The 20,334-nt window shown below is 54.8% G+C and overlaps 3 protein-coding genes and 4 non-coding genes across 8 annotated transcripts; 2 read left to right on the top strand and 5 right to left on the bottom strand.

The window, feature by feature from the left end:
• Positions 1-9: 9 nt before the first annotated feature.
• Positions 10-5,780, top strand: SURF1 (SURF1 cytochrome c oxidase assembly factor). The gene is made up of 9 exons (XM_066255849.1): positions 10-100; positions 195-246; positions 1,685-1,818; positions 1,900-1,982; positions 3,591-3,782; positions 4,929-5,001; positions 5,085-5,247; positions 5,489-5,570; positions 5,650-5,780. The coding sequence occupies exons 1-9, from the start codon at positions 47-49 to the stop codon at positions 5,717-5,719; spliced, it is 903 nt and encodes a 300-aa protein (XP_066111946.1). The 5' UTR covers positions 10-46; the 3' UTR covers positions 5,720-5,780.
• Positions 5,781-6,536: 756 nt separating this feature from the next.
• Positions 6,537-9,698, bottom strand: RPL7A (ribosomal protein L7a). The gene is made up of 8 exons (XM_066255858.1): positions 9,680-9,698; positions 8,923-9,043; positions 8,321-8,470; positions 7,877-8,017; positions 7,655-7,734; positions 7,227-7,357; positions 6,866-6,935; positions 6,537-6,701 (listed from the first exon to the last, which is right to left on the bottom strand). The coding sequence occupies exons 1-8, from the start codon at positions 9,680-9,682 to the stop codon at positions 6,597-6,599; spliced, it is 801 nt and encodes a 266-aa protein (XP_066111955.1). The 5' UTR covers positions 9,683-9,698; the 3' UTR covers positions 6,537-6,596.
• On the bottom strand, positions 7,025-7,091 carry LOC136327399 (small nucleolar RNA SNORD36). The gene has a single exon (XR_010729621.1). It is a non-coding gene; the product is annotated as a small nucleolar RNA SNORD36 (small nucleolar RNA).
• Positions 7,430-7,502, bottom strand: LOC136327397 (small nucleolar RNA SNORD36). Its single transcript, XR_010729619.1, has one exon. It is a non-coding gene; the product is annotated as a small nucleolar RNA SNORD36 (small nucleolar RNA).
• On the bottom strand, positions 8,550-8,620 carry LOC136327409 (small nucleolar RNA SNORD24). The gene has a single exon (XR_010729631.1). It is a non-coding gene; the product is annotated as a small nucleolar RNA SNORD24 (small nucleolar RNA).
• Positions 9,176-9,250, bottom strand: LOC136327408 (small nucleolar RNA SNORD24). Its single transcript, XR_010729630.1, has one exon. It is a non-coding gene; the product is annotated as a small nucleolar RNA SNORD24 (small nucleolar RNA).
• Positions 9,699-9,765: 67 nt separating the features above from the next.
• MED22 (mediator complex subunit 22) lies at positions 9,766-19,981 on the top strand. Of its 2 annotated transcripts, none has more exons than XM_066255853.1 (5): positions 9,766-10,001; positions 10,590-10,765; positions 12,971-13,051; positions 13,842-14,050; positions 19,658-19,981. In XM_066255853.1, exons 2-5 carry the CDS (start codon positions 10,643-10,645, stop codon positions 19,734-19,736), a joined length of 492 nt encoding a protein of 163 aa, XP_066111950.1. In that variant the 5' UTR covers positions 9,766-10,001; positions 10,590-10,642; the 3' UTR covers positions 19,737-19,981. The 2 variants fall into 2 exon arrangements, with proteins under 2 accessions (XP_066111950.1, XP_066111949.1); XM_066255852.1 differs by lacking the exon at positions 19,658-19,981 and adding an exon at positions 16,418-18,036.
• Positions 19,982-20,334: the final 353 nt, after the last annotated feature.

Raw genomic sequence — 20,334 nt, forward strand, 5'->3', positions numbered from 1 at the left:
CCCCGGAAGCAAACGCCGCGGGACCCCCGGAGGCACCCGCGGGGCGATGGCGGCGGCGCGGTGGCTGGGACAGGTGCTGCGCGCGGCGGGCGCGCGGCCGGTGAGCGGGGCGGGGCGCGGGGCGGCTGAGCGGGCGGGGGACGGGCCTGCACCCCGCGGCGGACGAGCTCAGCCAGCCCCTCGCGTCTCTGCAGGCCTCAGCCCGCGCGGTCTGGAGGAGCGTCCTTGCGGTCCCCCCGCGCGCAGGTGAGGACTCGTCCAGGTGTAACTTAGTTACCTGGGAAAAGCCGCCCTGCCTTCCACGGTGTAGAGGCCCGTGGGCGCGGAGATGAGCTCTGATCCCTTTTATTAGACTCCCTGCCTCTTAATGGAGCCTTGGGTGCAGGGCACTCCCGTATTACGCGGCCGGAGACGTTGAGTAACTAGCCGACGTCTCATCCGCCTAACGAGGGGCCAGCCTGGTTATTGCAGGAACCAAAGGAGGACAAAAACGCACAATTTGATGAAGGAAGTAGGATGTAGTAAAGCCGGCAGAGTACGCGGGACTTGTAGCTCCAAAACACGGGCTCCCCGAAGTTGACTTTCTTACAGGTTATATACCTTTACAGTATCTAAGCAATGGGCATGTGATTTCTTTAAGGTTTCCCAGGACTCAAGGAGAGAGGAGGGAGGGTTTCAGAGGGGTAAACAAGGGGGAAGCGGTTTCCAGATCACTGGCCATAGTTACACACAGATCTTGCTATTCTTGTTTTGTGTTGTAACTATGGGATATAGATAATTTATCACTGGCTGAATCCGTTACCCCAGCTGGCTCCTTTCCCTTGTATTTTCGTTTCTTCCTTCTAAGCCAAGAAGGGGCCTGCCCTTCCTTCCACATGGTGTCTGGGATCCTAAAGGGAAGCAGTCTCATCAGCCATTCGCATGTTTCCAGTGGACAGCAGTGCTGTGCACACACGAAGGGTACTTTGTAGGCCTGCCTGCCCGCCCAGGAAGCCCATGATGCTTCCTGTGATGAGACTCACTTCTGAGAGTTTACATGCACATTCTGTGTACATTGTTCCATCTCTGAATTTATGAGCAATGCAAAAGTAGAGCTGGCCCTGGCCGGTTTGCTCAGTGGGTAGAGCGTTCGCCCGAGTATGGATGTCCTGGGTTCGATTCCCAGTCAGGGCACCCCCTTCTCTCCCTTTCTCTTTCCCTGAGCTCCAGGGGCCCTTTCGCCTCTGTAACGTGTTTCCTGAGCATAGGCTCACTTCTACTATCTTTGTAACTGTCTAAATAAACTTTCTTTTATAATTTGGAGGGGGTTAGAAAAGCAAAGCTGTTAAGAGAGCTCTGTAAAGCACTATCCTGAGTTCATATCATGTTTCCCTCAAACCATTGTAGCCAAGACTTGTGCATCTTAGTGCAGTGGAATACATCTCTGCATACTCCTGCATAAAAGGGGTTAGGAGCGGTCATGGTTGGTGGCAGAGCCAAGGCTAAGCCCTGGGCCTCATTCAGTAAACATCCCCTGAGTGCCATGTGGCTGGGCACTGCTTTAGGAGCTGGGCTGGACACAGGTGCTGCTAGCTGGCTCCTGACCACAGGCTGCGGGCTGATCCCTTTGCCACCTGCTCTCAGGCAATATTGGTGGAGTCTTCAGGGGCTTCCGACTCCATGCCAGTGTTGTAAAACTTCCTAGGGCTGATCTGGAAGCCAAGCAGGGGTGGCAGTTCTGCAGCAGAAGCACCTGCCACCAAAGTGGAAGATGACTCCTTTCTCCAGTGGTTCCTGCTTCTCATTCCTGTGACTGCCTTTGGCCTGGGGACATGGCAGGTAAAGTCTGGCCTCCAGCTCTCGTGCCTCTGAGCCCTTGGCCCCTGCTGCCATCTGCTTGGGCTTACACTGTTTCCATAGGTCCAGCGTCGGAAGTGGAAGCTGAAGCTGATCGCAGAGCTGGAGTCTCGAGTGATGGCCGAGCCCATCCCTCTGCCAGCAGAGTGAGTGTGGTGCTGCTGGCCTGGGGCCAGGCTCACTGGAGGGCAGCAGTGGGGGCCTACGGGCTTTTCCTTGTAGTCCTCTGGGGCTGCTTGCTGACACAGTTGCCCTTGGGAAGCTGCCTGAAGTCCATAGAAAAATCTGGGCTCACCCTGGTTTCAGGTCCGGTGTACCTGAAGGCCCCCACATGCTGCTGATGGCACCCTAAAGCAGTAATTCTTAGCTGATGGCTAAGGGCAGGCCTCGTCATGTCCTGACTTGAGCAGTATTTTGAAGTGCCCTGAATGATGCTACTCCCCTCATTTCAAAGCCCTGTCCTAGAGGGACAGCTGTATGCAACAAAGCTTTCTACAGTGTGTCCGTAAAGTCATGGTGCACTTTTGACCGGTCACAGGAAAGCAACAAAAGATGATAGAAATGTGAAATCTGCACCAAATAAAAGGAAAACTCTCCCAGTTTCTGAAGGATGATGTGGCAGCATGTGCACATGCGCAGATGATGACGTAACACCGTGTATACAGCGGAGCAGCCCACGGCCATGCCAGTCGAGATGTAGATGGTACAAAGGAAAGTTCAGTGTGTTCTGTGGCTCGCTAAATTCGAATCTGTGACCAAAGTGCAACGTGAATATCGGCGCGTTTATAACGAAGCGCCACCACATAGGAATAACATTACTTGGTAGGATAAGCAATTGAAGGAAACCAGCAGTTTGGTGGAGAAACTCGTTCTGGTAGGCCATCAATCAGTGACGAGTCTGTAGAGGCTATACGGCAGGGGTCCCCAAACTTTTTACAAAGGGGGCCAGTTCACTGTCCCTCAGACCGTTAGAGGGCTGGACTATAAAAAAAAACTATGAACAAATGCCTATGCACACTGCACATATCTTATTTTAAAGAAAAAAACAAACAAAACAGGAACAAATACAATATTTAAAATAAAGAACAAGTAAATTTAAATCAACAAACTGACCAGTATTTCAATGGGAACTATGCTCCTCTCACTGACCACCAAGGAAAGAGGTGCCCCTTCCGGAAGTGCGGCGGGGGCCGGATAAATGGCCTCAGGGGGCCGCATGTAGCCCACGGGGCCGTAGTTTGGGGAGGGACCCCCTGCTATACGGCATAGCTACCTAAGGAGCTCTAAAAAATTTTTGCATGAGCCCACATCAAACTGCACTGAATAGGTATGAAACTGGGAGAGTTTTCCTTTTATTTGGTGCACATTTCACATTTCTATCGTCTTTTGTTGCTTTCCTGTGACCGGTCAAAAGTGCACCATGACTTTATGGACACACTGTATTTGGGCACAAAAGGGTGCTTGCAGATGGGGTCTTAGCCCACACAGATGACCGAGTCCATGCAGGAGTCCACATTGTTAGCTTCTCTTCAAAGTGCGGACTGTTTGGCAGCACTGATCCATTCCCACTTGACATCAGAGGGACCAGCATCCCCCTCAGTGGGCACTCCCTGCGCCCTAGCTGTCCCCCCACTGTGCCCAAGCATTGCCTACAGTACCTCTCGCACCACGGGCTTTCTAGTTTGCAGCCCAAAAGGGGTCATCTTCCTCCCAAACCGTGCATGGCCTCAGGTCCCTGTCCCTCTCCTATGTAGCCCAATGGAGCTGAGAAACCTGGAGTACAGGCCAGTGCAGGTCAGGGGGCACTTTGACCACTCCAAGGAGCTGTATATGATGCCACGGACCATGGTGGACCCGGCCCGCGAGGCCCGGGAGGCTGGCCAGCTCTCCTCCTCAGTCCGCAGCGGCGCCTACGTCGTCACGCCTTTCCACTGCACTGACCTGGGGTGAGTAGACATGCAGGGAGCGAACGGGCCTGGCAGCTGTGGTCAGGGCAGTCCACTTCCATCTTTCCTTCTCAACCCCAACCCCAGGGAGACCCTGGGAACCAATCATACCTGACAGGTTCAGCTGAATAGTTTGAAATTTTTGACATTAAGCCAATTCACTTATTTCATTTTGTAAACCAAGACATTTCTGATTACTACACAACTCCTGTATGTTGAGGTCTGAAAGGGCAGGAGAGGAACTGTCCAGTGGCCAGCTCCTGGATGGCATGGCAAGAAGGGGCAGGCTTCCCGAGAACTACCTGGGCCACCTGACGGGACGGGAGAGCACTCCGGGGAAGGGTGTGCTGGGAGGGACTACACAGAGCAGCTTCCCAAATGTTCAAGTACAGGGGAAACCCTGGGTCTCCTGTCAAGCTCGGCTTCCCAGTCTCTTAGGTCTGGGATGAGCCGCGCAGGTCTATATCAGGCTGCCCTTGTGGCTTCCCTGGCTAGGAGGGGAGACTGGGGGCAGGTGCACAGGCAGCTCCAGGAACTGCTCAAGGGAGGAAGGGTTGTTTGAACGCAGACCCTGGTGGAAGAGACGGCACAGGAGGTGGCTGTTAAGGTTGGTTACCCTTCCAGGGATTGGTGGCTCTTACCAATCAAGACAGCCTTTCAGGCATGGAGGCACTCCTCCAACTGGTCTCCATCGAGTCGTTTAAACCCTTTCCTGAGACCCAAATTGTTCCTTAAGATGCTAGAGCAGCCTGACCAGGCGGTGGCACAGTGGATAGAGTGTCGGACTGGGACTCAGAGGACCCAGGTTCGAGACCCCGAAGTCGCCAGCTTGAACACAGGCTCATCTGGCTTGAGCAAAAAGCTCACCAGCTTGGACCCAAGGTCCCTGGCTTGAACAAAGGGTTACTCGGTCTGCTGAAGGCGCGCGGTCAAGGCACATATGAGAAAGCAATCAATGAACAACTAAGGTGTCACAACAAAAAACTGATGATTGATGCTTCTCATCTCTCTCCGTTCCTGTCTATCCCTATCTATCCCTCTCACTGACTCTGTCTCTGTAAAAAAAAAAAAAAGCTAGAGCAGACATTAGGAAGATCTTGATTCAAAACCCCTTCCCCACCTGAAACCATACTTTCATTACTCTAGAATCACCATCCTGGTAAACAGAGGGTTTGTCCCCAGGAAGAAAGTGAACCCCAACACCCGGCAAAAAGGCCAGGTAAGAGTGGGAGCTCATCCCTCAGTTGAGCGGGAATCAGGATTCTCCACGTTGTGCCCTTAGGACCTCACATGTCCTTTTAGATCGAAGGAGAAGTGAACCTGGTTGGGACGGTGAGGCTGACAGAAACCAGGAAGCCTTTTGTTCCAGAGAACAATCCAGAAAGGAACCACTGGCATTACCGGGATCTGGAGGCCATGGCCCAGTTCGCAGGCACAGAGCCCATTTTCATCGATGCAGACTTCAGTATGTTGTGACCACCTCGATGAAGGGCCCTTAGTCAACTCTGGTTTGCATTCTAGTGTTGGGAGAAGGGGTGACATTGGGGAGCCGGTCAGTTACAGGTCCTATTGACCGTACTTGGAATTGCACGGCTGTGGGAAAAGGGCTAGCTAGAAAAGCTCCAGGGAAACAGCTGGCCAAGTGGCCAGAGAGCCAGGCACCAGGAAGTGGTGACAGATTAGAACCGAGCCTACCGTCTCCGCAGAGAGCACAGTCCCCGGAGGACCCATCGGAGGGCAGACCCGAGTCACCCTGAGAAACGAGCACCTGCAGTACATCCTCACCTGGTGAGTCCCCACCCGAGACCAGATCTCTTGCCCCCTCCCCTTCAGAACCAGTTCTATGGACACAGTCTTTTAACTGCAGGTATGGGCTCTGTGCAGCCACATCATACCTGTGGATTAAGAAATTCCTACGTCGGACTCCTGGCACATGACAAGATTAACTGGTGTAGCCCTGTCCTGGCAAGTCACTGAGTAAACATCTTGAGAATTTGGTTTTGTGCTGGCCTGTGTACTATATTGGTATAAACCAGGGGTCCCCAAACTGCGGCCCCTACCGCACTTCTGGAAGGAGCACTTCTTTCATGGGTGGTCAGTGAGAGCAGCATAGTTCCCATTGAAATACTGGTCAGTCGCCTGACCTATGGTGGCACAGTGGATAAAGTGTCGACCTGGAATGCTGAGGTTGCCGGTTCAAAACCCTGGGCCTGCCCGGTCAAGGCATATATGGAAGTTGATGCTTCCTGCTCCTCCCCCTCCCCTTCTTTCTCTCTCTTTAAAATGAATAAAAATTAAAAAAAAAAAAGAAAGAAATAATGGTCAGTTTGTTGATTTAAACTTACTTGTTCTTTATTTTAAATATTGCATTTGTTCCCGTTTTGTTTTTTACTTTAAAATAAGATATGTGCAGTGTGCATAGGGATTTGTTCATAGTTTTTTTATAGTCCGGCCCCTCTTAATGGTCTGAGGGACAGTGAACTGGCCCCCTGTGTAAAAAGTTTGGGGACCCCTAGTATAAACAAAGTAACAGCTACACACATGCCTTTCTACCTCAGTGAGCTAGTTAACTGGTTGAACCAGGCTTGGTTCAGATAATTCAAATATATGACTGACCAGCAGTTAAAGAGCTTTTTTAAAACTGACAAACACACAAAGCAACTTACACAGTCGTTCTGTCCTGTGGGCGATAAACAAGGGCCCTGGTTTGAAAATGTACCTGCCACCATCCCAAAATTCTTACTAACAATAAGGTCCAAGACACTGGCCAAAGGATTTTTATTACTTTTATGTACAGAAAACTCAACAGTGCACTTAGCCCAGCTTAGTGGCCAGTTCTTTAGCCTTGGCCTTTTCCAGCTTGGCGATGCGAGCCACCGACTTTGGACCCAGGACATTGCCTCCCCAGTGACGGCGAATCTGCAAAGATAAGAGCAGAAATTGGCCTGGCGTCCCCCAAGAACGCTACTCTACTAGTCGTCATTCTAGGCTGATCGCAGGATACAACTGCTAAGAGCAGTTCAGTCCTTGGACTAAAGGCTTGATTCACCCAAGACGGTATTTTGCATAAAGCTGCCCCTTACCTCGTCGTATCTGTCGTTGTAATTGGTCCGGATAGCTTCCACCAGCTTGGCCAGGGCACCTTTGTCTTCCCTAGTAAGATGGAGAAATGTGGGTGACCGACTCCCCACGACCCTTCCAGAGAACAAGACTGACTTCTTTTATGCCTCAAACACAAGCCTTTTGCCTCAGATACAACATGACCACATTGTTTATTCAGTTGAAGAAATTCATGACCATCACTGGCAAAGGTTCAGATAAATATGTTCCCTAATTTAGGTTAAAACATCTGATCTTCGAGGTAAAACCCAGAGATTGAGCTGAGGGGTAGGGGCAGACTGTCCCTCCTGATCCTTGGGGGGTGGGGCCACAACACACACTTACGAGTTGACCTGTGTGAAGGCGACGGTAGTGCAGGTCTTCCTGTGCACGAGGCGCCCCAGCCTGGCCTTGCCCTTGATGATGCAGTAGGGGACGCCCATCTTCCGGCACAGGGCAGGCAGGAAGACCACCAACTGGAAGGCAGACAGCATTACCTGAGAGTGTCTTCTCCCAGAAGCAATGACTTAAAAGTTGGCAGGGTAGCCATTGCTCAGGGTTAAAAAGCTCATGTACTTGTACTTCAAGGTTTAATTCAGTGAGAAATTCACATCATTGCAAAAGCCACAAGACAATCGGTACTGCCCTCAGTAAAAAGCCGTCACCCCACTTGGCCTCTGACATCAGACTCGGAATGAAGCTCTAGCTCCCAGGTACGGAAAGAGACCCAGTCCAAGTTCTGCTGCCAGCGCGTAAAGACGAGGCTGACGTACCTCGATGGGATCCACATCGTGCGCAATCACAACCAGCTGGGCCTTCTTGTTCTCCACCAGGGTGGTGACGGTGTTCACCCCTAGAACGCACAGCCAGTCCGCATGAGCACAGTGGGGGTGGATCTCAATTTCACCCTTCAGTGACTCCCGGCGACGCAATCCGTGCCCAACTGCCGTCAGCCCGCCCTGCCGCTCACCCTCCTTCCGGAGGAACCCGCTCACCTGCTCGGAGGACAGGTGGCCTCTTGGTGGGGACATCCCCTTTGCCGGCAGCTTTCTTCTCAGCCCGGGCCAACAGCCTCTGCTTCTTCTCCTGCTTGGTCTCCGGTCTGTACTTGTGGGCCAGCTTAAGCAGCTGAGTAGCTGGGAAAGGAACCATCAGTTTAGGCTTATAGTTTAATCTAGCCTCCATCACTCAACCTGAGCAAGTGTTGGCTTGCTGTCCTGAGTGTGAGTTGCACTTCAAGAATTCTCAGGACGTGTACGTGACCTCTTCAGTTACGCCACCTTCAGATTCCGTCCACTCGACGAGGAATCCTAGTTTTCAATACACCCGTCACCCCTCGAGAGGCCTCAGATCTAACGCCACCATTCAAGCCAACAGGGTACCCGTGTCCTTGGCCGGGAAACCCCTCCCCAATGCCGGCCCTATGCCACAGAACCTACCGGTTTGGCGGTCCAAGGCCTGGGTGAACTGGTTGATGGCCGGAGGCACCTTCAGGCGCTTGTAGAGAATGGCCCTCTGCCGCTGCAGCCGGATGTAGCGGGGCCACTTGACAAAGCGGGTGAGGTCCCTTTTGGGCTGGATGTCCTGTCCTGCAAAGCGAGGGGCCACACTGAGCAAGGCTCTAACGACCCATCAAGTTCCCGTTTGGGGCCACTCAGAGGGTGCAGGTGCATCAGCGATCTTGGTGGTCCGAGTGTCATCACATCTTGCAGCAAGTAAATATTCTCACATCATCTGCACACAAACGCCCAGGGACACGGAAGACCAGCGACAAAGGCAACCCACAGTCTCTACAGCAGCACTGTGGTCAGTGACCCGGGGACAGCAAGCCCATGGCCAGTGTCGGAGCCAGCACCATGCTGACGCTCCCGCCCCAGACTGTGGATGCGGCACTGCTCCCCTCCCACCTTACAGCTACAAAGTGGCAAACGGGAGCATGCCAATCCTGGCAGCCGCCACTCCGAACCCATTAACAGACACACCTGTCAATAAACTACCGTCTTCCGTTGGCACCCGAGCCATTTCCGTGCCCCTTTCTTACCAATGCCGAAATTCTTTGGCCTTTTCTCGAACAGGGGATTTACCACCTTCTTGGCCTCCTGCTTTTTCACGACAGCAGGGGCCGGGGCCACCTTCTTCCCCTTAGCCTTCTTTCCTTTCGGCTGGGCAGGAAGAACACCCGGTTAGAATAAAAACCTCGTACTCCACCAGCTCCTTTGCAGAAGCGTGGGGCTCGGGCCTGCTCCCTGAAAACAAGGGGGAGGGCAGGCTCTGGCCGGGAAACACCCCGCTCGCGCATCAGCGATCTCGGTGGTTAAGGACGTCCTCACCATCGCTCGGATAGCAAATATTCTTTCACATCATCTGCACGAGCAGTGACAGCCACGCAGCCACGTTACTCCGTGGCGTGGCCCTAAGGCCGAGGCCGGAGCTTTGAGATGTGGTCGGACATCGCGGGGCGCTGCACCCCCAAACGGGAAGTGGCCCCCGGAGGAGTCGGGACCCAGAAACGGCAAGAGTGGACTCAGCACCCCTAGCGGAAGGCCCCTCTCCGGGCTGGGTCCAGGCCACATCAGCCCCGAGCCCCGCACTGCGGCGCAGCTCTTGCCGAATCCTCCTCCCCATCCCCCGCCCTGCCATCGGGGAGCTTACTGCGGCCCAGTGCCTCTGGCAAGGCCCCGCGGGGCTCTCCTCGCGCCGGGCGGTGGAGGGACCCCCGCGCGGCACAACCTCGAGGAGGATGGTAGCGGATAGAGCCAAGGCCCGGCGCCAACACAACAAATCACAGAGATACTCACCATCTTGGCGGCGGGAGGAGAGAGAAAGGGAAGAGAATTGTGGGAAATATGTATGCAACCTCGGAGATCGCGAGAACTTAACCCTTGCGCGGGATTTCGGATTTAAAGCGACAGGGCTCCTTTCGCTGGGTCTCCGCTCTCGGAGGGCGGTGCCTAGAGCGGGAGGCGGGTCGGTGAGATCGGAAGGGGCGCAGAGTAGGCAGCGGGACTCCGCTCCGGGTGCGGAGAGACGCCAGGGACCCGGGACATTCCCGCGGCGCGCTTGCTTGTCCCCTGCCCCATCCTCGGTCAGGTGTCCCCGGGCCCGGGGTCTGCGGACAAGGTGTGCGTATTGGTGTGGCGGGGCGCATTCGCCGTGTGATGTGTCCGAGAATGGCTCCAAGACCGCGAGTTCGGTCGTTTAGCCGAGCGCTGGGGCTCGGGGAGGCAGGATGGTTCCGGCGAGATTCCGGAGCGAGGAGGCGGTCGGATTCCGGTGCGAGGAGGCGGTCGGTGCTCCGGGAGCCCAGCCGTGAGCAGGGCGGTCGGGGTAGAGTCGGAAGAACCCCTTGGGTCAAGATGAGGGACAGGGATGGAGGCGGGAAAGCGGCTGGCAGGGGAGCAGGTGGGAAGCTCCTGCAGGAGATCGCGAGACGCGCGTGGGCCCGGCCTCGGAGAAGTCTGGGCTGGACCCGGGCAAGGTGTTGCGGGCGTGCCAGGGGTCCTAGGATAAGCCCGCCCGGGAAGAGGGAGAGCCCGCAGTGCACCGTTGTGCAAATAAGTGATTGGACGACTTTGTTTGGCAGAGAGGACGCGCGCGCGCGCACACACACACACACACACACACACTCACGGAGCTGCATTCGTTCTCTGGAGACTTGGAGTGTGGGCGGCTTGGTTAGCTTTACTCACATCAGACTCTGGGTACCAGGTGCTGACTAGTGGCCCCAGGCCTCTGCTCCCTTGCACTGACCGAGGTCCGCCATGGCCCAGCAGAGGGCCCTGCCGCAGAGCAAGGAGACGCTGTTGCAGTCTTACAATAAGCGGCTCAAGGACGACATCAAGTCCATCATGGACAACTTCACCGAGATCATCAAGACCGCCAAGGTGGGTGTGGCTGGCCTGTTTCCTGCACCTTCTAGATAGAGAGTGTGGACAGTGGGAGACGAGGGATTGGCCTGCTCTGGGCAAGAGTGTAACAACACTTTTCTGAGCCAGGTGGTAGGGATACCACAGCAGTGAACCCACGTGCTAGTCCCTTGTCCTTGTCGTGAGAATATTAGGGAGGGCAGCAGGGAATGGAGGATAACAAACAGGTCAGCAGAAAATCCAGCTAATGACAGGTCCTGGCGCAGCAGCTGTAGGAGGCTTGAGCGAAGTGCCAGGTTGGACATCCAGCACCGCTCTCTGGCAGTCGGTTTGGACAGGAACTTGACTTCTCCTTACTTTGGTTTCCTCAAATCATATGGCTCTTGTGATGATTGGTGAGTTACTCTGTGTAAAGCGGTTACCCCCTCCCCCAGGCCTGACGGGGACCCAGACACTATAGCGATTGCAAGTGAGAGCGGTCAGGAATAGAAGCCCGGGAAGGCCTCTCCAGGTGGGGCCGGCCGTCAGCGTTGGGCTCAGTGGGGCTGGATCTTTGCATGGCTGTTGCAGGCTTGGAAGACTTGTTTGTTTGACTGCTAGTAGTGATGATGAATTCTAGCATGTGCTTAGTGTTCGCTACATGTCAGGCTGCGAGAGGTATTGTGCCCTGGCCCATGTCATCTGCACAGGACTCTTTGAAGAAAGCATCATTGTCCTCTTCATTTTCAGAGGAGGAAACAGGTTCAGAAACTTTAGTAACTTGCCCAAGAGCATTCTGCTAATAACTGGCAGAGCCAGGATCGGAACCCAGGAGGTCTGGCTCCTAACCACTTGACAGCCTGGTGCCAGTCCTACACTGGCAAGCCCCCTGGGAAAGCCCTGTTCAGGTGGATGGATTGGGGCAGTTAATACCTTGGCACATAGACAAGGCAAGCCAGGCAGGACTTTTGGCTCTTGCAGTTATTGTCTGAGACACATTGAGCAGGCTCGCTGGCCTCAGGTTTGCCCACCTATAAACCAGAGATGGCTGTCCAGGCATCTGTGAATATTTAATATGATCATAATGGCCAAGGGCTTAACAAGGTGTCTGGCACCCAGGAAGTGCTCAGTAAATGGTCACATTAAAAAAATCTTTGGTACCTGACCTGTGGTGGCACAGTGGATAAAGCATCAACCTGGAATGCTGAGGTCATAAGTTCAAAACCCCAGACTTGCCTGGTCAAGGCACATACAAGAAGTAACAACAGTAACAACCATGAGTTGATGCCCCCTCCCACTTTCAAGTAAATAAACAACAAAATATATCACTGGTTCAGTCAGTTAGAGTGTCATCCTGAAACACCAAGGTTGCAACAGGTTCAATTCCTGGTCATGGCACATCTGGAAAGCAACCAATGAATGCATAACTAAGTGAAACAACAAATTAATACTCCTGTCTCTAAAACCAATAATTTATATATATATATATATATATATATATATATATATGGATTTTTTTGTGACAGAGAGAGAGGGACATATAGGGACAGACAGGATGGGAGAGAGATGAGAAACCTTAATTCTTCATTGAGTCGCCTTAGTTCATTGATTGCTTTCTCATATGTGCCTTGACTGGGGGGGCTACAGCAGACTGAGTAACCCCTTGGTCAAGCCAATGACCATGGGATCATGTCTATAATCCCATACTCAAGCCAAAGACCCCGCTGGTGAGCCCATGCTCAAGCCGGCAACTTCGGGGTTTTGAACCTGAGTCCTCCACATCCCAGTCCAGTGCTCTGTCCAGTGTGCCACCACCTGGTCATGAAATAATTTTTCTAAAATTGTCATTTTACTCATCCAGTTTACTGAGGGTCCACGCTGTTGACACTAATCTGTACTGCTCTACCCCCAAAAAAGACGTGATCAGGATCTCCCTGCACAGCAGCGAGTGTATATAGGCATCCAGCTCTTCAGACAAAGGTGCCTGTCCCCTCAGAACAGGAGAGGAAAGGCGAACGTGGCCCGAGGTCCGGGTAGCAGGGACCGCTGTGGAGAGCAGTACCGGCAGGGTGCGGGAGTGTGGGTGTGTGAGTTGGACAGAGGACATGTCAGATGTTGGACTGATGAGAACAGAGACCTGTGCCTGATCTCAGCCCGAAGGCTGAGAAGCGGTGGGTGTGTACAGTTGGTTGATCCCCACGGGTCGGCACCTGCTGATTCTAGATTTTCTTATTTGTCCTCCAGATTGAGGATGAGACGCAGGTGTCCAGGGCCACTCAGGGTGAGCAGGACAATTACGAGATGCATGTGCGAGCCGCCAACATCGTAAGTTATCAGATGGAAGGCCCGGTCCGGGCTCTAGCCCCTCGGGGTCCCCACTGTGGTCTCCTGGGGGAGGGGCAAACCTCTTCTTAGGAGATGGCCCCTCCAGAGGAGGGCCATCTATGGCAGCACGTGAGGGGCTGTCAGAGAGCCGGCCACGCCCATCCTGTAGCGTTCTGTTTAGCGCTTGGAAGGAGGTCAACCCTTCCTGGTTGACGTGAGTTCCCTGAGATTTGTTACGAGCGCAAAAGAAATTTCTAAAGGAAACGGGGTGTGCATTTCGGTCCCTTCTGATGTCACAGAACAAGCACATTAATTATTTCCGCAGTTTTGTGCCCGCAGATGAAAGTGCATAGGAAAGGGTCCCAAAGGGGTCCGTCCAGCTGGCGGTCGAGCTGCCGAGGAGGGGCAGGCCAGGCGGTTCTGCGGAATAGTCGTTTTATCTGTGGGTTTGGGGATTTGGAGAAGCAGAGTATGTGCTCGTGTGACTTGTGTGGTTGGAGATCGGTACCACCAGGGCAGAGCTGGGAGCCCTGTGAGTGTGGGGACAGCTGCTCTGCCCCCCAGGCTGCCTTGGAAGTGTTTCATGTACTCGAGGGGGTTCTGGGGACCCTGCCCTCCCATAACTTATCTCCTGACACTCCCACCTCTCCCAGTGACCCTGTGAACGTCAGGGTTGCAGCCCCACCTTGCAGGAGAGGAGACTGAGGCCCTTGCTCGGCCAGCATCAGGCCCATGGAGGCAGGGCGCCGATCACTCCCTCACCGGCCTGCTTGGGTTCCCGTCGCCGCAGGTCCGAGCCGGCGAGTCCCTGATGAAGCTGGTGTCTGACCTCAAGCAGTTCCTCATCCTGAATGACTTCCCGTCGGTGAACGAGGCCATTGACCAGCGCAACCAGCAGCTCCGGGCACTGCAGGAGGAGTGCGACCGCAAGCTCATCACCTTGAGGGACGAGATCTCCATCGATCTCTATGAGCTGGAGGAGGAGTATTACTCGTCCAGGTACAGATAGGGCTGGACCCCGGACCTGCAGACATGGGCCCGGCCAGCAGCTGCAGCCCACCCTGGCCCGGCAGCCCCGAAGGGCCTGTTTTTTCTAAACTCTGCCTGGTCTTGGCTCCAGAGCCCTGTGCCCGGTCTCAGAGCAGAGCTCCTGGTCAGAGCATTTGATCGACAGACACTTGACGCCACCCACCGGGCCCTGGGCACTGGGGTGAAAAATCTCAGAACTTCGAGGGTGGGGAGGGCCAGAGCCAGTGAACCTGCCCAGGGGGCCGGCTGCCTCTTTTTGAACCTGTCTGCTCCTATTATAGTTTCTTAATCAATATTTAAACATCCCAGCCAGGGCTGGGCTGGCTCCTCTTGACCACCTAGGCTATGTCCAGCATACCAGTGCTTGCCCGGGGAGGCAATTCCAGGGGGCATCACTAAACCCCCACAGTGTGGGGCAGGGTGAGGGTCCCCGGAAGGATGAGGAACATTCCCAAGTAGAGGATGACCTTGGGAGCCAAGCCCAGGGTGCCTGGACCACCCAGTTCCACCAGCTCTGCCTTGTTCCTGGAGACAGAGCCTCCCTCCGTGCCAGGCCCATGCTGGGCCCCAGGGATACAGCAATGGGCGTGACCCGTTACCCCAGCCCTCACGGGCCACCTCGAATCCTGAAATCCAAGGCCTCTGCGGTTGAAGGACCCTTATAAGCCTTAGTCTACGTGTAACCTAGAGAGGGGAAACTGACTGGGAGGCCTTACAGCTCTCTTCCCATTAGCTCGGAAAATCAAGACTCAGTGACCCCTGTGCTCTCGCCGAGACAAAGCTGTCCTTCCGGTGGCAGATCTTAAATGCTTCTTTCTGCCCCTTGGAAGCCATGTTGGAGGCCACAGGTGTTCATGGTCTGGGCCTCGGTTTCCCTGTCTTGGATTCAGAGCCACTCTCATGGTCCTGCCCATCTTGGCCTCTGTGAGAAGGGACATTATGTCACTGCCCAGCTAAAGTGGCTGTAGAATTTTCCAGAGCATTCTGGGGCCACCTCTGGTCTTTGGTACACATCAGCTCAGCAGACGTGTGGTGACTGTCTCCCTCAGAGAAGGGTCCTGAGTGGGCCCTTGAGTGTGTAGGGTCAGACCCTGCTGGGGACATTGCTCACGGCCCCACTGGTTTTGCAGAATCCCTTCACAAGCCCACGTTGGTGCCCCCGCCCCCGGTCATCCACAGGGCCAGGAGTCTGGCCTGGCAGCTACAGGACGGCGGTTCCGCCCTGCCGCTTGAGGCCGAGGGCAGAGGGGAGGGGACCTGCCCAACGCACTCGGCAGGGCTTCCAGCTCCTGCCCCGTCAGTCTCTGATTCGCCCCCATGGGTTCTGGGCTGACCTGGTGGCCCCATCACGGGGGCCTCAGGAGGCCAAGTCCCCCCATGTCTGTGACGCCTGTATATGGCCAGGGTTCGGCTGAGTCGGGGCCCACAGACGCCGTAGCCTCCCTCTTACCCCCAGCATGTGCCCCACCCGAGCTCCCCGCACTCAGCCCCCCTACACCCCCGCGGCCCCCGGTGCCCCGCACGCCTGCCCTCACGCCTGCTTGCCGGCTTTCCACTCATGATTTGCTCTGTCTCCCTCTCACCCTCTGCTGTCCTTGGGACCCCGCTCTGCGACCAGGATGAGGCCACACTGAGGGCGGGAGGGAGCCACAGGCAGGGCAGGACAGGATGCGGAGAGCACTGGTGAGACCAGTGCGGGCTCAGTCTGTCCCCCGCCATGGCTGTCGTGAGCCCTTCCCCTGTCCTCCAGCAGCCGTGTTAGACAGCGAGGACTGTTCAAGGGGCCCGTTTGCGATTGCCTATCTGGTACTGTGGGGCAGGACGGACCACCAGAGCCTCTGTTCCTGTCACCCCATTTGGGCTCAGTCCCAGCCGAGGACAGACCCAGAAGTAAGACAGATCTCTGCCTTCAGCATTCTTGGAAAGTGTAGGAGCCATGAAGAGACCATAGTGAGCTCTGGAGACGCACTGCAGGTGAAGCAAGAGGCCGCTCCCAGCAAGAGGAGGGTGACTGGAGGCGGGGCAGGGGTGGCAGCAGGGCCTAGGACAGCCATGTGACAGACAGGGCGGCCACCTGGTAGCTGAGCGGAGGGACCTGCTGAGCTCACAGAGACCTATGTCGGCCGGTCCTGGACAGCTCCTCCCTTTGGGATGTTGAAGGGCCAGCGCAGAGGGGTCCCCACGGGCCTCCTGCTTGGCCAGCGGAGGCAGCTGCAGAGGGGAGAGGCTGGCCCGGGGTGCTGTCTGTTTCTTAACTCTGCTCTGTCTCGCTTTCCCTCCCCTGGCTCCCATCTCTGCCTGCTCCCGTCTTTCCCTGGGTTTTTGGTGGTGGCAAAGCTCCAGTCTTTGCGAAGCTAATGATCTGCCTCTGTGCGAAGCTTACTGGAGGCTGGACCTCGACACAGACCCTGCTGATGGCCTCTCGGCCCCTCGGCTGGCATCCCCGGAGCCCAGCGCTGGCCCCCTGCAGGCTGCTGCCCCTGCCCACTCCCACACTAGTGGCCCTGGCCCCACAGAGCATGCCTGAGCCTCTCCGGGCTCCCTCCCCTGGCCCCTAGGATCTTAGGGACAAAATCGGGTGCTCCCGTCCTGCTGCCATAGCCTTGTTCCTTTCCGTCTCGGCTCCCACTTGGGAAATCGCTCTGGCCTCCTTGGGAACCTCATCGGCCCAGGGACAGCCCACTCAGGAGTGTAGAGGGAATGTAGCTTCCCCCAACCATTTCTAGGGCGGCCACTCTTCCTCACGTCACCTCTGTTCACTACCTTCCTGGCAGCCCGGTGGAAGGACGTTTCCAGATCAGCCGGCCTGTTGAGGACCTAACAGCAGGGCAGAGAGATGTCAGGAGACCTGACTTGAGCCTGCTGTTTAAATTGTGGGCAGGGGGCTCTGGGTGGACAGTACTTGCCAAGTCCAGACCAGGCCTCCTGCGCAAAGCCACCATACCACCTTGCCCTCAGGGTCCCTGTCCCTGCAGGGCTGGGTGTCAGGGAGCTGTCGTTCACACAGAAGCCCGGTGGGCAGGGGTCCTTCTTACTTCTGCTGCCGGCACATTCTGGTCATTATTTTTGTAAGAGACTGTCACATAAAACAAGCACTGCCCTTTTGCTTTGCTCTTTCTTGTTTGTACATGATCATTCTGGGAATCACCTTGACCTCCAGTGGCTGTTGGAGTAAGAGCTCATGGACTCCGCCTGGACAGCCTTGGGCTCCAGGTCAGCCTTCTCCCTTTGGGAGCTCTGGGCAAGCAGGGGTCCGTCGGTTTGGGGTCATGGCTACATAGTCCCATTGCCTAGAACTAACTGCCTGGGATCTTGATCCTTAATATTTGGTGAATGAAGGAGAAACTCCTGCCATGTTGCACGGTGCTTGGTACTCACTGCACCCAAGTCTGTTGCTACCAGCACCTCAGGGAGGAGTGGCCACAGGTGTGGAAGAGATTGAAGTGCTCAAGGAACTGGGAAGCAGAGTGGCAGAAATCAGTACCGTACTTAACCCGGACAGAACACTAGACCCAGTGCCACTGTGCCAGGGTCACCTGAGGAAATGGGGTCACAGCGGAAGAGCCGGGGCTTCAACCCTGTGCCCTGTCACTGGCATGCTTTCTCATGATGGAGCCCATCATCCTGGTGTATGGGAAGAGGTGACAGCCCACGATCCAGCCTCGGGGACAGGGAGGTCATAAGCTGACCCATCTCAGGTCGCAGAGAACCCCCACTACCACGCAGAAGCACAGACAGGTGGCAGCCGAGCCCTGGCTCCTGCCCCGGTTTCTGGGTGGTCGGGGGAAGTTCCTGCCACAATTAAAATGCTGCAGGAAGCCTGACCTGTGGTGGCGCAGTGGATCAAGTGTCGACCTGGAACACTGAGGTCACCGGTTCAAAACCCTGGGCTTGCCTGGTCAAGGCACATATGGGAGTTGACGCTTCCTGCTCCTCCCCCCTCCTATCTCTCTCTCTCTCTCTTCTCTAACATGAATAAATAAATAAATAAATAAAAATAAAATGCTGCAGGAAGAGCTCACTGCCCATCCTATCGATGAGGAAACTTACTCAAAGGGGAAGTAACTTGTACTCAACAACCAAGAAAAAGATTACAACCGGCAGTAGTACACGTCGGGGAAAGGCTGGAAGGAGTGGGCCCAACTTAGCAGTGGGGTTTGGATCACCTTCAGCTTCTAAACAGAAGGTAGGTCCTGTATGGTCCATTTTTTTTTAAATTATTTTTTTTATTCATTTTAGAGGAGAGAGAGAGAGAGAAGGGGGGAGGAGCTGGAAGCATCAACTCCCATATGTGCCTTGACCAGGCAAGCCCAGGGTTTCGAATCGGCGACCTCAGCATTCCAGGTCGATGCTTTATCCACTGCGCCACCACAGGTCAGGCCTGTATGGTCCATTTTACCCTCCTGGCTAGTGCCACCATTCCCAGTGGAAAACAAAAGCATTTCTCCCTCTTAAAGCAAATCAGCTCTCCTGCATCTGGTCCTCTGCAGCCCACACCCCTGGCAGAAGAACTTTGTGCAGAAACGGGCTGTTTGCTTCCAGTCCTCAAGAGCCTGGGTCAGGCAGGTTACGTTTCCCCAACCCTGGCCAAGCTACACGTATTAAAGTCCCCAGTGGCCTCCATGTTGCTAAACTCTGGTCCATCCTCAGACCTTACCACCTATTTACCCCAAGCTTTTTGCTCTGAGAATGTCCAACCCCCTGGAAATGTGGAAACGCTTCTGCATTCAGTGTGTGCCTTCAGCGCACTTGTTCCCATGTATGAAAACCATCTTAATGTCAGCTGCAGACCTGACACTCACCCCTACTTATGACTTCTCGGCTTGTCCTCCAAGAGCCACATTCTCAATGGCCCAATGCCAGCATCATGCCCCAGATGGCCAGTGATTCCATATCATTTGGCATAACATACTCTCACGTTCCCAATTGTTCCACAAAGGTCTCTTTTTAGATCTACTTTTATTTTGTATTACATGCATTTCTCATAGTCTTTTAAAATCCAGAGCAAGACCAGGGTGGTGGTTGGAATGGGTCGAGTTGAATTCTGGATGTACTTTGAAGGGCGAGCCAACAGGATTTGCTCAAGGGTTGGATGAGGGGAATAGGAGTCAGGGTGACTTCCAGGTCTACCTCATGTGCTGTAGAAGCACTGGGATGGGGAAGGCAGGCAGTGGGGACAGACGGAACCGGAGGAGGTCAGATCCCCACTTTGTCCACGCAGGTGGAGATGTATGTTACATATCCAAATACAGGTGTGGAGTTCAGGGGAGTCAGCACAGCCAAGCTATGAGCCCCAGGAGGTATCACTGATGGGGGAATTGACAGAAGTAGGTTAGAAACTCAGAGAGGAGAAGCCAGTTGGGGAGGAGGAAAGTCTCCTGTCTGGGATGCACAAACAAATGGGCTGTTTGCTTCCTGTCCATGTGAAGAGAAGGTTTGGGGGAGGAGAAAGGATCAGCTGGTCAGACCCTCCAGATACCTCGCACAGGAAAGGTGACAAAATCAGGAAAACCTATAGTCAAGATCTGCAGTCAGAACTCAACAACTTTTTCCTCTCCCTGGCCTGTGACAACTCAGGTGGCATCTACCACCCCCGTCCAGTGAAGACCTCCCTGGAGATGGAGACAGCGGACAGATAACCCGAGACTTGGTGTAGGCTGGGAGTCCCACTGAAAGAGAACCCTCCCTCTCTTTTGAGTTGTGTCGAGGCCTGTCATTCCTACGAGCGAAGGAACATAGGTGTGCTGGTCCCCAGCCTCAGGTTGGTGGGCACTCCCCTCCATCCCCTTGGTGAGTTCTTATAAAGGAGGAGCCTTGTTTTAAATCTTTGTGATCCTATGGTCCAGAGCAGAAGTCACCGCCGGAACCTCCCCTGAAGGTCCCTTCCCGCCTTCCCCCAAAATCCTCTCCCCTGTCCCATCCCTTTCTCTTTTAACACTCCCCACTACCGCCACACCATACACTCATCTTATCGCCTGTCGCCCCTAAACATAAACTTCGATGAGGGCACAGTTTCGCACTTTCTTCACCTCCCGTACCCCCGGGGCTCGGGGCCCGCCCGGCACCTGCTAGGCGCCCAGTCCTTTCTGAACCAACGAGGTCCCGCCAGCTCCCTTCTATGGGGTCCGAGCCCCCAAAGCGGCGAGCCAGTCAATTGCTGCCGCCCTACTTATTGAGCGCCTACTGTGTGCGGGACACTGTGCTGAGGACGCAGAGGCCGGGGTAAGAGGTCACTAACATCGTCCATGACCCCT

This window comes from Saccopteryx bilineata, chromosome 2 (assembly GCF_036850765.1).
Source record: "Saccopteryx bilineata isolate mSacBil1 chromosome 2, mSacBil1_pri_phased_curated, whole genome shotgun sequence".
In the NCBI taxonomy this organism is placed as follows: Eukaryota; Metazoa; Chordata; class Mammalia; order Chiroptera; family Emballonuridae; genus Saccopteryx; species Saccopteryx bilineata.